The sequence below is a fragment of the Silurus meridionalis genome, chromosome 6 (assembly GCF_014805685.1).
Source record: "Silurus meridionalis isolate SWU-2019-XX chromosome 6, ASM1480568v1, whole genome shotgun sequence".
NCBI classification, from domain to species: Eukaryota; Metazoa; Chordata; class Actinopteri; order Siluriformes; family Siluridae; genus Silurus; species Silurus meridionalis.
In genome coordinates this window covers 2844308-2860664 of record NC_060889.1, presented here as the reverse complement: position 1 = coordinate 2860664, position 16357 = coordinate 2844308, and the positions used below count along the sequence as shown (strand labels likewise).

Here is a 16357-nt window from a genome sequence, read left to right as displayed (position 1 = left end):
TCTGCATTCCTTCTTTCTCTTTCAAGTATCATCCCTTTTCCTGTCCTTTACTTCTTTGCCTGCCTTTCATAATCCCTTTACCTGTTTCTCTTCCTCTTTCTCTTGCTCTCTACCATGTGCACTCATTCTCTTTTACCTCTTCATCTTTCTTATCTATTTCTCTCTCACTCTCTCTTATTGTGCTTCACCTCCTCTCTTTCTTTCACCATTTCTTCACCCATCCTCGCTTTCTCTCAAAATTGTTCCACTTCCTCATCTTTTTCATACTTATCCTCTTTACATTCATTCCCTCTCTTTCTTCTCTGCTTTATTGCCTCATCTTTCTTTCAATCTTTGACCCATCTACCCTCTCTCTTTCTCTTTTACAACGTTGTTGTTCTTTTAGAGCGCTTCATTCATCTTTATCTTTCGCATTCTTTCTCCTTTCATCCCTTTACTTATCTCTCTTTTTTACACCATCCTTTCTTTAAAGAGCACTTCATTCGTCGCAATCTTTTTTTCATTCTTTCTCATCCCTTTCACCTCTTTCTTTCTTTTCTGCTTCACTTACTCATCTTTCTTTCAATTGTCTACCCATCTCCCTTTCTCTCACACTCTCTCACTTTTTACATTATCTTCGTTCTTTCAAGAGCCCTTCACCCATCTCTATCGTTCACATTCTTTCTCCCTTTCCCCTCTTTTTTGTTTTCTGCTTCACTTCCTCATCATTCTTTCATTCGTTTACCCATCTACCTCTGTCTTTCTGCTTTACCTTCCTCTTTTTTCCAGTTTCTTCGCCTGTCTCTCCTCGCTTTCTCTCGATATTGTTCTCTCTATTCTCTGCGTTCCTTCTTTCTCTCATCATCCCTTTCCCCTCGTTCTTTCTTCTCTGCTTCACCTCCTCAACGCTCTCACTCTCTTATACGCTACACTCATCTCCATCTTTCGCATTCTTTCTCCCTTCATCCTCTTCTCTTTCCTTCTCCTTTCATTTCCTTCTGCTTTGCCTCATTTCCTTTATCAATCTTTCTCTTCCTCTCACTCACTCGCATCCCTCTTTTCCATCCTTCTTTCCCAGAAGACCGGCGACCCGCGATGTGTAACCCGAACCCGCTCATCATCTCGGCATCCTCCACTCGTGCGCCTCTTCTTCTGCATTAACCGGTGGCGGCTCGGGGCCCCGGCGTGAAGCCGAATCGTCGCGCCGCTTCCCTGCAGGCGATCTGTCTCCATTTCCTCCTGTCTGGAGGACCAGACTGATTAGCGTAACTCCGAGAGCAAGGCTACTTCCTGCGGCGCTTTTATACAGTCTCAAGCAGCCGTGATGATCAGACGAGCTTCCAGACTTTTTTTAGTTTTTTTTTTTTTATTCATCTCCGGTTTCAAACATGTTTAAGTATCGATTGGCGTCGATGCCAACATGAAGACGGAGGAGCAAGAAGGAAAGTGTGTGTGAGGGCTTACCGGAATTAGAAGCCTCCAGAATTTTGGGGGTGTGGTTGGGGTGTATGTGATTATTAAATCAATATCTCGGACACTAAATGGAATTGAATTTTTACTGGATTATCTTTTTTTTTTTTTTTTCTCGTGCCAAAAATCCGGTTCAAATACGACCAAGGAATAAAACAATTAAATAATTGTTTTACAAAAGCGATTAAGTCCCTGTCCTGCGCCATTTCAGGCAGGCGTTTATTTCCTTTCCGGCTCTTTGAAATGTCATGGCGATGGAAGGCGCCAGGGTTTAAAATGCGTCACCTAAATAAATAGGCGTCATCGTTTTTCCGAAAGGCTCCGTTTTCACCGTTTTCAAAACGCGATGTTTTATCGCTGACTAAAAAAACGTCTTCGTATGGACAAAAGGCCAAAAACGAAGAGTGAAAATATGCGTTTTCCAAACGACAATCTACGCTAGACCTGATCTGCACAGCTGTGAAACATGAGAGATTGAGATCCTGACATACATTGGAGGTTGTAATCATCGCATGCTATAGTTGGATTTTAAAATAATTATTTCAGATGTTTAAAATCTTTAGAAAAATCTGCAGAATTGAGTCTGGAATGTTGAAATTAAAAAAAAAGTGAAATAAAAATCAATGGTCACCCTCTAACCAATCGGATTTAAGAAAACAGCGCTATGCAATACATTTATAGCCAAGCTGCCATTGTTGGGCCCTTGAGGAAGGCCCTTAACTTTCTGTGCTCCTCCATGGAGCTTCATGACTTTTCCTTACAAACTTGACATACATTTTGTATATAAAATGAACGCACTCGTCCCTTCATACACTTCGCTTCACAAACCGATTCAAATTCATCCCGCGGAAACGAGAAAGGCACGGGGGTGCCAAAACTTTTAGCAAAGTCGGATTTAATCACCCTGAACGAGATTCTTTGATAAAACGAGGTCCAACACTGTGGGATTGGGATCCCTAGAGCCTGGGTTTGTGTGTGTGTGTGTGAGTGTGTGTGTGTGTGTGTGTGTGTGTGTGTGTGTGTGTGTGTGTGTGTGTGTGTGTGTGCTTGATCCGAACCACACTCCCACAGAGAGCTTCCACATTGGATTGTGGTGGTCAAGACAGTGCTGGCTAGACACTGGTGTGTGTGTGTGTGTGTGTGTGTGTGTGTGTATGTGTGTCTGTGTATGGGGGGGCATGTATTTACATCTACATAGCGACTACAGTTTAAGTTGAATAATAAAACTGCAACTGCACTGCAACTACACACACACACACACACACACACACACACACACACACACACACTCTCTCTCTCTCTCTCTCTATCTCACATTCTCAAGGTTCTCCATAACACAATTTCGTTCTCATTCCAACACACACACACACACACACACACACACACACACACACACACACATGTTGCAAGTATGCACACATACAGTACACATGCTGCCTTTACTTCAAAGATATCTCACTCAGAAACATGTGCATTCTCCTTTTCTTTCTCTCTCTCTCTCTCTCTCTCTCTCTCTCTCTCACACACACACACACACACACGCTAACACAATCCCACCGCTGAATAAGAGTTGTGAGTGCTTCTCGGAGCTGTTGTTCTGCTCTCCACACAGTGCCATGGGTGAGAGCGTTGTCCTGGCAACAGCAGAGCATGTAGTGTGTGTGTATACACACGTGTGTGTGTGTGTGTATACACACGTGTGTGTGTGTGTGTGTGTGTGTGTGTGTGTGTGCCTCTATCGCACTCCCACACACATTTAGCAGAGCCAGGACCCACTGAGCCCATTCAAGCCCCGACTATGGTGGGTCACGCAGCAGCCAATGGCACATTAGCTGGCAGCGAATCGAAACATATGAAAAGACGTCGGAGCGCATAAAGTGTAGTGTAGCGGGAAAGAAAATATTATGTATTTGTATAGCCATGTGCTGAGTATGTGAGAAAAAGAATAATAAATGACATTAAATTAAAAGAAATATATATATATATATATATATATATATATATATATATATACACACACACACACAAGGTGGTATCATAAAGTTTCAAAACTCGCTTTGTTTATATCAAAGTACGTAATTGAACGACTTTTACACTCATCAGAGTTCAATTTTTTCGAGGTTCAATAGAAAGTGAATATCTTTGTCCGAGTCAGCAATTCTTTCTTGTATTGTCTAACGAAACACACAGAGATGTTCTATCAGGTAGCAGGATCTGCAGTAGATGGTTCTCTTGATGTTCTAAACAAGCACCACTATATACTTTTCGAAAATATAGTATTGGGTCACCTGACCTTTCTAGCTATATGTGGTTCTTTCACAAACCGTTACCACAAAGCTAAATTCCACACAATCGTATCGGACGTCTTATGCAGTAGCATGACATTTTCCATTCACTTGAACTTAGAGACCCAAACTTGTTCCAGCATGACAATACCCATGTGAACAAAGCCGGCGCTGTGAAGATATGCTTTGCATGGGTTGGAGTGTAAGACCAACCAATCAACCAACCAATCAATCTGTCAATCAATCAATCAATCCAATCAATCAAAACCTCGTCACCTCACCTACCTAAGTACTGACTTTCCTAACACTCTTGTGTCTGAATGAGCACAAATCTCCAGAAAAAAGCACACTCACGAAATCTTGTAGAACATCTTCCCAATAGAGTGGAGGTTCTTATAACAGCAAATAGGGATGGGATGTTCAAAAAGCACATCTTATAGCCAAAACTTTGGAGAAAAAATGATTCTCAGACCAGGAAGACCGACAGGAGACACCTAGAGATGTTCAATCACGCAGTAGGTGGTTCTCTTGATGTTCTAAACACTTTGACCAATAATAATGAAATACATCCAGAGAGCCAATTGTTAACACAACAACATATGCTCTGTTGTATATGAAGCATTATAGGTACTAATAAATGAGCGGTACCGGTATACCGGTTATTAAAAACTCCTTCTTCTTTTAGTTCTTACTTTTACTCTCACTTACATTTTTTTTTTTATCATCACCTTTCAAAGATAGAAGATGAAAAATAATGATAATAATTTAAAAAAAGGAATCTGCTCACTTCCCCACCCCCGAGGCCACTATTTTCCATCAAACAACTGACACCATACTGGGTGGTATGACATGGTTTGGACACTGAGAATGACTCCTCTCCTTTGCTCTTGTCCTTTTTTTTTGTTGTTCTCTCAGGCATAAAATGTTGGTTGAGGACAAAAAGAAAAATCTCTTGCGTCTGAAAACAACCTGCCCTGATGGCACTTAAGTGCTAACCACAACGTGTCCTGCGGTGCATTATAGTATCGCTTTTGCTTCTTCGGCAGAAAAAAAAAAAAAGACACTGCTGACCCGATGGCAGTCTTATAAAATGGACCCGAGCTCTTGTTTTACTCTGGAAGTGTGCATTACGGCAGGATACTTCGGTTACGTTTGATTTAGGAAAAGTGCTTTTGGTGAAAAACCGCACGATATCGGATCGTCGCCTCGTGTGTACGTGTATGGGAGGGCTGTAACACAACGACACGCAAAAATAATACTTATAATAGTGCTCCACTCCTTTGTGATCTGTTCCTTCTGGTGGATAGCTTAAATGACAAAGTTTGCCAAGGTCATGGTCAATGTCAAGTTCAAGACCATTTTGCGCCTCCTCAGCAAACAGGACACGATTAGATTGGGTAAAAAAAAAAAAGGGTACATTTTGTAATAAAAAAAAAAAGAAAAACGTAAGTTGAAAAGACGAGCTGATCAACAACAGGCGCGGTTAACAAACCCACTATTTGTTTTCGTGCCATGCTAATGCGCCAACGCGCTAATGCACACGGCACAAAGCCTGTCGGCAGAAGCGAGGGCCGCGAGACGAGGAAGGACGGTGGGGTGGCAGGCAAGCGAACAGATGAATTCAATTAAGACGAATAAAAGGTCATGATTGGAGGCCTAACGCGGAGAAAAAAAAGGGGAGCGGGGCACTCGTGTGGAGCTAAGATCTTTAGCCTGCCATTGTGTCGACTAGCCTGCTAATGAGCGTCCTTCTAGCTGAGCGCTGGCAGAACAGATGCATAGAAGTGCTTATTTGCAAAAGATAGAGAGAGCGACAGAAAGAAAGATACGGGAAAGGGGGGAGAAAAGGGAGCTGGATGCTCATTAGCAAGCGAGGATAGAGACGTATTTCAGTCGGTTATAGGAAGTGCTGGACACTTTCAATTATGTGTCTAAAGCTTTGGAGTGGAATTCACATGAGGGAACAGCTCATGAGCTAACAATGTCACGTTTTTGCTAGCTTGAAACCTGATCAAAAAGTAGGAGCTAGCATGATTTCAAGATTTATAAATAGCGTGTTAGTCAGGTAGCTAAGCGCATTTCTACAAGTAAAGATTTGTGATTATGAAGCATGGCCGTTTTGTGATTTTTGGCCAAAAAAAAAAAGAAAGAAAGAAGGTAACGATCAGCAAAAGTTACCTTACGCAAGCTATGCTAGCTAAAGGAGTGCAATGACTGGTGCTCGACTTTTCTTTCTTTTCCATTTTGCACTGTTCCCTTAAAAAGAAAATGTTTTACACCATTTATTCGACATGCATTTATTTATTCATTTGCAAAGTGACCAAACTTTGCAACTCAGTAGTATTAAGTTTGCAAGTAAAACATTTTTGTATCTTTTTTTAGTTCTTGAGTAAAATGTTTCCTCACATACTTTCAATTTCATGGTGTTTTACTACAAGGGTGATGGTGTGTTATGCTAGTTATAGACTAGCGCTCTTTCTTTCTTTTTTTTCCCCGTTGTGTTCTTTCTCTACAAACCTAATTTAGGTTTAGACGTGTTGCATTAATAGTTCGGACAGCGCATGTAGGACGTTTTCGGGGCAAAGTGAGGGAGGTAAGATTGAGATGGGTAGGACATGGGGGATATCAGTAGAGGAATGCTGAGGATGGGGCCACCAGGAAGGAGGAAAAGAGGAAGGCCAAGGAGGAGGTTTATGGATGATCTGCTGTGGTGACCCCTAACGGGAGCAGCCAAAAGAAGAAGAAGAAGTGTCTCATTAATATCACCTTTAAATACATATAAAAAATAAATAAACTTCATCTCAATTCTTGGGTCCTTTGGTGAAAAAGTTTCCTCACATATCCTTACTTTCATGCTAGCTTTTACCACATGGGTGACTGTGTGTTATGCTAGCAACTGAGTGAAATGACTAGCACTTGACTTTTCTTTCTTTCCTTTTTGCTCTTTGTTTTCCTTTTTTTCACAAATCTGATTACAGTAATCTCCCACTTTACCGCGATTCGAATCTCCGGTTTATCGCGGAATTGCGTTAGCCGCATAATTAATTTGATTATCTGATTTTCCCAATCTCTCGCAATAGACTAGAAAACGTATAGGGAATTGTTTTTATGTTGAAATAATGAAATTTATTAGTAAAAAATATAATTATTAATTATAACGTGAAGTAAAATGTTAATACAGTACAGTACCGTATACATAAACTAGCATTTCGGGGGTTTTGTTTTGTTACGTAACCACCGCGATAAACGGGGGATTACTGTATTCCCTTAAGAAAAAGAACATCGTTTTAGACAAATATTCATTTGTCTCTCTATTTAGCTTGCGTTATAGGTACAGATGTGTGGCATCAATAGGATCTTAAAGTATTGCAGAGTTTTTACATTTAAACTTGTTTTTTTCGAATTCCCATCATCTGGAAAGCCGTATCCCCGCTAGCAATCCCAGTAATAGAGGTCGATAGCGTGACAGAGCCAGTTTAAGGTCACAGGGAGGAAAAAAAAAATCTGGTTAATTACATCTCCTTGACTTGAACAAGCCATGGGTGATGTATCCACCTGCCCATGACTGCTGCCATTAGGAATTTCAAACAGGTATAAAAGCGCTGACCTTTGACCTAGCAGCAGGCGATAAAGGGGGAAGATGGAGATTTATAGTGAAGGTGTGAGCGCTGTGTTGGATTGCAGTCTCTCCCCAGATGAGGTTTTTAAAAAAAAAAAAAAAAGGACACTACGCCACGGAAATGCACCTTTTTATGCGACTGCTGATATAAACGCATGTCTAGAGCCGAGAATCAAACGTGAAATGTCCACATTGAAGCGTTTCGTTCACATTTACACAAACGAGGGAATGTTTTCTAAAATGACCAGAAATGTATCCAAAGAGAAATACAATTTTAATAAATAATATATATATATATATATATATATATATATATATTATTATTTGTAAATGTTACAATAAAAAAAATTAAAACTATTTAATTAGGCCCATTACAAATAAATAATCAGTATTAACTAATTCATTGATGATTATTATTATATTTTTTTTAAGTTGGTACTTTGTTTCCAAATTACTATATTAATAACTGAATTAATCAATCTATTAATCCGTTAATAATTTTTTTTTATACATTTTTTTCTAAAGTTAACTAATGAAACATAAATCTGTATTAATTGATTCATTCATGATTATTAAATAAAAAAAATGCTACTTTGTTTCAAAATGTAATAGAAATAAATGATATTAATGAGGCAATTATTTCTAATGATTTTTTTCAAATCTAAATGTGACCTTTTTTTTTTTTTTTATGATTATTGATTTTTTTTTCTCACTTTCTATCGTCCTATGGCCTATACAATGCCGAATATTCCTTTTAATTTTTAACTGCTCTTCGAAATCCTTTTAAATGGAAGAAACCCCATTAACCAGGATCGATCTGCGTGATTGGAATCTGCCTGAGGTAAAAAAACGACCACGGCTGCCGCTTCAACCGGCGTAAAACGTCGCAGGATCTCGTTGCTTCGATACACAGTTGCGGTACTTAGGTAGAAAAATGAAGAACAGACTGAAAATATGAAAGTGTGTAGAACTCAAAGACGAGCAAAAAGAGAGAGATCGACCCAATAAGAACTTAAGTGCTGCTGTTATGTATGTAGATGTGCATGTGCGCCCTCTGCTGTTCAGAAAAACGACTGCAGAAGTTCTCTCAGGACTGGACTGACCGAGCGGCCGAGACAAGAACGGGTTCCTAAGGTTCCCTGGCTCATGTTTGGTCTCGGAAACGTTGCGAAGAGATAAATGTGGAATCGCATTAATCACACGGCGTCTTTCTAGGCACAAATCCTCGGTGGAAAGGTTGGACCATAATCCAGGCTGTTTTCTGGGGACATTATATCTCTGTGAAGCAGTGCTTTGGGTCGGTCTATACGCTGTCCTGTTCGAGACCGCTTCGTATGCATTTCAGTAGCGAAAAAACCTAGAAAGTCACAACAGCCGAGGAAAACAAAACTTGGCACAGGCGGTCTTCCGCGTCCCCAAATCCCAGGTTTCTCGCAGCTCCCGGCAAAGTGAAGCGATCTGAAGAGAAAAGGTCAACTCCGAGCTGTCTGAGCCCTGCAGGAAGCACCGAGGAGCACGTTCACGACATTTATCTACATCATTAAGCTCATTTAGGCGGCGTCGTTTGGTCCAAATTGTTCGCAGATGCCGTCTAGCCACAAAAATGCCATGTCTATGGTCTGTGGGATGTTGTTTTTTTTGGTGGTGTTATTCAAGGAAGCATCTGGACCTAGATTGTTGGGTTGCTCAATCAACTCCAAATGGGCTTGAAAAACAGGACATTTGAATTCAGAAATGAGAAGTTAGAATTCTGGACTTGGAAGACTTGAAAGTTTCTCCAGAAAAGAAGGACTTTGCTTTGCACAAAGGTATCCAATGATAATAGTGTCAATGTAGCGTTTAACGCACGCGCCATTGCAACCCTTGTGGCTGCTTATAATGCTGGTGATGCTTTGAGAAGGTCATAACGCATGCATAAAGATATGCAAAAAAGAAAAAAGAAAAAAAAAAGTTTTGTGTGTGTATGTGAGCTGAAAATGCATTGCACTTAAAGAGCAAAGCTCATCAGAACTTGCCTCCAGATGTGCACTTGGTCTATACCATGAATAAAATATATAATATTTATATATATTAGGAAAATGTTATCCAGGAAATCTTTTGCACGAAAAAAAAAAGGTCCTCATAACGCACGCACGCACGCACGTGTCCTTTCCTTACCTTCATTCTCAGGATAGTTGCGCGCGCCTCGGCCCGGTCCCAAGCACGCGAAGAAAAGCAGCAGCAGGAAAACGAAGAACAGGTAAATCCGAGAAAGTGCCATGTTCAGGCTGCGCGCTTTAGGGCGCGCGCTGCATCCCTGGATGTCCTGAGCTTCACGCACTCACCCCTCCAAAACACACACACACACACATGCACGGTGCGCATACACACGCACATATATAGACACGCAGGAACGCACGCGTACAAAAAAACGCGCGCGCGCACGCACGCACTGTTCCCGAGTTGTTGTGGGTTTTTTGTTTTTTGTGGCTCTGCTGCTGCTGTTGCTGCTGCTGCTGCTGGTGGTGAGCGGAATGAAAGGAGCGCGCGGGGAACGAGCTGGAGCAGGAGGAGGAGTCAAAAGAGTTGGATGGGGTGTGTGTGTGTGTGTGTGTGTTTGTGGGGGGGGGGTAACGTTTCTTGAAATCTGGTCCCACCATGATCACTGCCTCGTTTAGCCTCCAAAAGATATAACAGAGTTACTAATAGATCACACAGAGATGCCCATTGGGGCAGGTATCACGGTGCACCACGTACATTAGTTCTTTTCCAAACTGTTACCACAAAACTAAAAGATCTTTAGATGCAGTATGATACAATTTTGCATTTTGAACTTGGAAACCCGAAACCTGTTCCAGCATGGTGATGCCCCTGTGCACAAAGTGAGCTCCTTGAAGATCTGGTTTACATGCTTTGAGAGGAAGATCTTGCTGCTATAGTGCTCCATCCCTACTGAACACCTTTGGGATGAATGTGAACGCTGACTGCACCCCAGGTCTCCTCACCTACATCAGTACCTGCGTTTCATAACACCCTTGTGGCTGATGGACGCAAATATCCATAAGCACACTCCAAAATTTAGTGGAACATCTTCCCAGAAGAGTGGTGGGAATTAGAAGTGGGAATTGGGACTAAACGTGGAATGCGATGCTCAAAAAAAACGTAAGGTCTGGGGTTGAACAATCCAAGGTTCCAAGAATCCAAGGATCCATGTAATGATTTTTATTTTTTGTTAAAAAAGCCATAAAGCAGTAAAATGTTAAGGAAAAAGTGTAAAAGTCTAACATGTAACCAGAGTCATTTCTCATAAAAATATACCAAATACACAGTTTTACTTTTGCATGATTTTGACTGATTATTATCCTCACTTGGGAGATGTGGTTGGCCATTAGGGCCAGTAAGACCCTAATCAGAATCACTGACACGTTTTAATTAGGACTAGGGTTAGGGTTAGGGTCAATCGACCGTCACGAACTTACTAGTTCAACAATTTTAACGGTGTTTTTAAAAGATGTAAATCATCCGGACACCAGATGAAGAATTTTTGATATGTTTCCACACGGACGGTTTTAATTGCCGGATGTGTACGTGATGGCGGATTTTGGTGCTCGATTTTGATGCTAATCTTTCAATCAAATCATGTTTTTTTTTCCATTCGAGAAATGTTGAATAGAAAACAGACTTTTAGCCATAGAGACATATCATTGTCACCTTATATTCAATTTATATATCATTTTTTGTTATTCTGAAGTACTTTTTGTGTTTATTTCCTGCACACTATTAGCCACTGGAGCAAGCTTATTTAGCAAAGATGCACTTCCTCGGCTTTGGGATTTGCTGAAGTGTCTACTTAAGGCAGAGTTTTGGAGGATGTGCGAGCCTCGTTCGCGCTCGTGACCTAATTTGCCGACTGACTGCAGGGGAAGTAATGACCAAAAAAAAAAGGGAAAGAAAAAAAAAAAAAGGAAAAAGGTTGCTTCTTTTTAATTTATGATCCGTTTCATATACCAGCAAGCAAACTCGAGCAAAACTAGCAATATATATATATATATATATATATTTTTTTTTTCCGTTTGGTCCACATTAATGCCGTAAACACAGCCCCTTAGTGAAACCCAATTCGGTCACTGCTGACTTACAGAAAAGGGAAGTGAGGAAGGTATAAAGCTTGAGAAACGTCCAATATGAGCACGTAATCAAGGAATTCTTAGACATCGCTATGAAAAAACTTTATTAGGTAGTTAGGCTTTTATCCTAATATTAATTATGTGATAATTACATGTGTGGCCATTAGAGGAGGATAGCGAGCTGCTACGGAGGTAAGGTTTCCTTTATGGGGTGCTTGTGGTGAAGAGCTTGACATTTTAAAAACACACCCACACACATACACACACACATATATATAATATCTTCTGTTTGGAAATGGCTTGCACATACCCATCAGAGCTGAATGGCTGAACTCCCTCTCTTCTTTTTTTTTTTCTGTGAAAAAGAACTGAACCCTGATCGCTTTCTTGCCCCCCATCCCCCCAAAAGAGCCACGAAAGGTCACCTCAGATCCCTCAGCTCTGACACAAGGCAAGATTTTTCTCTAGGCGAAGCCGCAGGAAGTCATGAAAACCTCGAAAACGCAATTCAGAGCCACGCCGACACGCTTTAAAAAAAAAATGTATGGAGTCGTGTTGTTTAATGGTTTAGTAAAAAAAAAAATGTCTTCCTCTTTACTCTTTTTCACACCCATTTGTTCAAGTGTGAATTTCTGTTTTTGGCAGGAATCTTTCCTTTTTTTTAAAAAAAAAAAAAAAAGGAAAGAAAAAAAGATGCTAAGAAGGAATTGGAGTGGAGGATCACTGTATATTAAACGTCCAGGTAATAAGTGAGGGGTTTGGGTGGGAGGAGGATTTGGAGAAATTGAAGCTTGGTGTTTAAGACAGGATAATGGATAGGAGGTGAAGAAGGTGTGTGAGGAGTGATGAGGGCAGATTGAGAGAAAAGTGAAAGAGAGGAATTAGACTTAGGTTTTTTTCTCTCTTTCTGTTTCCTTCTACGTACGGTTCGGGACGGAACTCGTTTTTTTTTAAGTCGCGGTTCGATTCAGGGGGAAGAAATGCAAAGCATAAAAACGCTTGTTTTTTATTATCGCAGTTTATGTTTATTAACATTCATGATTTGAATATATTATATTTTTAAAACAATTTTAAATTAAATGCCTGCTTTTTTAAAATAAATTTAATTAATGCAATAAATTTTTTATAATATTGATTAAATTGAATAAACAATTAAACGATTACAAATTAAATTGAATAAATGAAAAAAAAATGTTGACATTTACTATTCAGGTAATACAGATGTGTGTGTGTGTGTGTGTGTGTGTGTGTGTGTGTGTGTGTGTGTAAGAAAGAAAGAAAGAAAGAAAGAAAGAAAGAAAGAAAGAAAGAAATAAACAGAAAACATGAATAAAGGAAGAAAGAAAAACAGAAGAAAAACAGAAGAAGGAAGAAAGGAAGGAAGAAAGAAAGAAAGAAAGAAAGAAAGAAAGAAAGAAAGAAAGAAAGAAAGAAAGAAAGAAAGAAATGAACAGAAAACATGAATAAAGGAAGAAAGAAAACAGAAGAAAAACAGAAGAAGGAAGAAAGGAAGGAAGAAAGAAAGAAAGAAAGAAAGAAAGAAAGAAAGAAAGAAAGAAAGAAAGAAAGAAAGAAAGAAAGAAAGAAAAGTAAGAAAAATAGAAGAAAGAAAGAAATGAAAAGTAAGAAAGAAAGAAAGAAAGAAAGAATGAAAGAAAAGAAAAGAAAGAATGAAAGAAAGAATGAAAGAATGAAAGAAAAGAAAAGAAAGAAAGAAAGAAGAAAGAAAGAAAGAAAGAAAGAAAGAAAGAAAGAAAACAGAAGAAAGAAAGAAAGAAAGAAAGAAAGAAAGAAAGAAAGAAAGAAAGAAAGAAAGAAAGAAAGAAAGAAAGAAAGAAAGAAAGAAAGAAAGAAAGAAAGAAAGAAAGAAAGAAAGAAAGAAAGAAAGAAAGAAATGAAAGAAAGAAATGAAATGAAAAGTAAGAAAAAATTAAAAGTAAAAAAGAAGAGGAGAAAGAAAGAAAGAAAGAAAGAAAGAAAGAAAGAAAGAAAGAAAGAAAGAAAGAAAGAAAGAAAGAAGAAAGAAAGAAATGAAAGAAAAATATGAAATGAAAAGTAAGAAAGAAAGAAAGAAAGAAAGAAAGAAAGAAAGAAAGAAAGAAAGAAAGAAAGAAAGAAAAAGTAACGCTTTAGTAACCCTAATGTCCTTTCACTTTGCCATTTCTCCTCAGACCATAAGGTTCTTAGTAAAGTACAGTAAGAACCTGGCAGCTGCTGACAGGTTCTGAGAAACCGTTTAGCTCAGGGGCGTGTTCACGTCTTCACACGTCTGTTCAGTATCACTTTTAACATCTGCTGTTAGCGTCTTTATCTCCTGCAAGAGCAAACAGGATATATGCACTTGCGTCTCTGGTTTTCTCAACATGCTCTGGAGGCAAAAATGAGGTCAAGTTCAGGAAAGAGGTGTCATTTCCGCCGTGGTTAGTGGTCTCTGTCGACAGAGAGAAAGAGACACACACCTCAGGTCTCGCTTGTTTCTAAGATGTCCTGGCAGATACGAGTCACATGACCATACACTACATGGACCAAAAGTGTTGAGACACTAGAATTCTCCAGCTAAATGTGGTTCTTCCCCAAATTCTTCGGCGTCTTGGGATTTTCCATTGATTCGAACTTAACGCCAGTTCCATGAAGATTTACATTGGTTGGATTGGATCCCCTGCTATAGAGCTTTGACCTCAACCCTACTGAACATGATGCCTCCTCACCCTCACCTACATCAGAACCCGACTTTACTAAACACCCTTGGGTTTGGATAAAATAGCAAATCTCCATCAGCATAAAATAACGGATGTTAATGTAACACCAAATTGGGTTTAAATGTGGATGTTTAGAAAGCACATAAAAATCTTATGGTCTAGTAAAATTTTTTATTTTTTGTGTTTATTAAAAAATGGCATTTTCCTTGGTTGATGAACATTTTTGATAATTATCATGATTATGATTTTTCCAAAAAATAAATAAATAAATAAATTGGACGAAAAAAAGTGATTCTCCCTGTTCTTTTTTTTGCCAATTCACTTAATCGATTAGTTCCTTTCTTTCTTTCTTTATTTCTTTATTTATTCAAAGTTAAGCCATTGCCATTTATATACGTATGAATCTATAATATACGAATTTATCTTTTTCTTCTTCTTCTTATTTTTGCAGTTCTCATAATTGATTCATTCTTTGATATATTAAAAAAAAGAAAAAAAGAATTACTTTTTATTAAAAAATAAATAAAAATCCAAATATTTTGGACAAAAAGTGATTAAAAATTTTTTTTCCAATCTCACTTTTAGTTCAACCCCAATTTATTTGCCCCAATTAGCAGTGTTACACAGCATTTTTTACAAAAAATGATTTGATTCGCCTACACATCGAGATGCTAATCTTATGTATGCTAGTTTGTATATTTTGTTACAAGGCATACTGGGACGTTTTGATAAAGATCCATGAAGTGTTCCGCATTTTAGATCCATAACCAGTTCTGCATTTAAGCGCTGAACAGTACAACTCAACAATGATGGAACTGTAATGAATAGACATTTAGTGCCACCCAAATGAGCATGAGGTTCTCTTTTGAGTCTGGTTCCTCTAAAGGTTCTTTCCTCATGATGTCTCAGGGAGTTTTCCCTTGCCACAGTCACCACTTGATCGCTTGTACGGATAAGCTTATAATTTTAAGAAACAAACTTCTAGCCACTAAAACGTATACAATTTTTTACAACTTTATAACCTTGAGAGGAACCCATCCTTATCTGGTTGGCACCGAATTTCTCTTCATTGTAGTTACATTATTGTGGTGTGTAGTAAAAAGTGCATAAATGCAGATCTATTCATGCAAACTGTCCTGAGACTCTGTAGTGGACTGTTGATATTAATTACAGTCGGAATCAGTCTTCAAAGTTCTTCAGTTGCTCAACAGCTTTATGTATCTTTAGGCTGTAGATGTGGAACCATCCTCAGCTGCACAAAGTGGTGAGAGAGGTAGGAGAGGTAGGACTTTGGGATGACCCAGGTAGATCTAAAGAGAAGAAAGGGCAGGAACACTGATCACTGGATTCTCCTGGTTTACTCGAAAGGTGTATGTTGGGACTCCACAGTGGAAAGATCTAAGATCTAAGAAAAGACTTACTGACAAAAGGCTTTATTCAATAAATGTTTGTTTAGTCTAGACTTGAACACTGAGACCCAAACTGTAATTGGAAGGCTGTTTTATAACTCTGGAGCTTTGTTAGAGAAAGATCTACTCCCTGATATTGTCTTCATTACTTGAGATACCAACAAATAGCCTGCACCAGACTCAATGCGAGATTTAATGGGGAGCAGTGTAGACTGCTTAAAACAGGAGTGATGTGGTCATATTTCCTGGTTCTGGTAAGGACCCTTGCTGCTGCATTCTAAACTAACTGAAGCTTATTTATGCACTTACTAGAACACCCAGACAGTAAAGCGTTACAGTAGTCTAATCTAGATGTAACAAAAGCATGAACTAGTTTTTCTGCATCCTGTAACGACATCAAATTTCTAATTTTAGCAATATTTCTAAGGTGAAAGAAGGCGATCTTGGAAATATTATTCACATGAGCCTCAAAGGAAAAACTCAATAATCACAACAAGGTCTTTGACTGCTGTACACACTGAGACAAAAACACCATCTATAGATGCTACGTAATAAACGTATGGTTTGTCCAATCACTTGCATTGTCTTGCTTTAGCTAGCTAGTCAGATCAGCGACTAGCTCCAGTGCTGGAAAAGTTATTAGATGAAATTAATGAACTGACCATTCGATCTGACAAAAAAATAAATACATTTGTTGATCTGTTGATGCTGCTTATGTTCATGGCTTTAGCATGAATTGCACTGACAAAACAAACCGAATAACAATGTCAATAATCATATTTTTTTCAAA

At 38.9% G+C, this 16357-nt stretch overlaps 1 protein-coding gene across 2 annotated transcripts in view; it reads right to left on the bottom strand.

Annotated features, from left to right (window-relative positions):
- Positions 1-9845, bottom strand: part of epha4b (eph receptor A4b) — an 88533-nt gene extending 78688 nt beyond the window's left edge. Inside the window, exon 1 of one of the 2 annotated variants that reach the window (XM_046851482.1) lies at positions 9511-9845. In XM_046851482.1, the coding sequence (XP_046707438.1) occupies positions 9511-9613 (103 nt within the window). In that variant the 5' untranslated portion in view covers positions 9614-9845. The remainder of the gene's footprint in view (positions 1-9510) is intronic. The other variant, XM_046851481.1, reaches the window with a different exon arrangement.
- Between the last annotated feature and the right edge of the window lie 6512 nt (positions 9846-16357).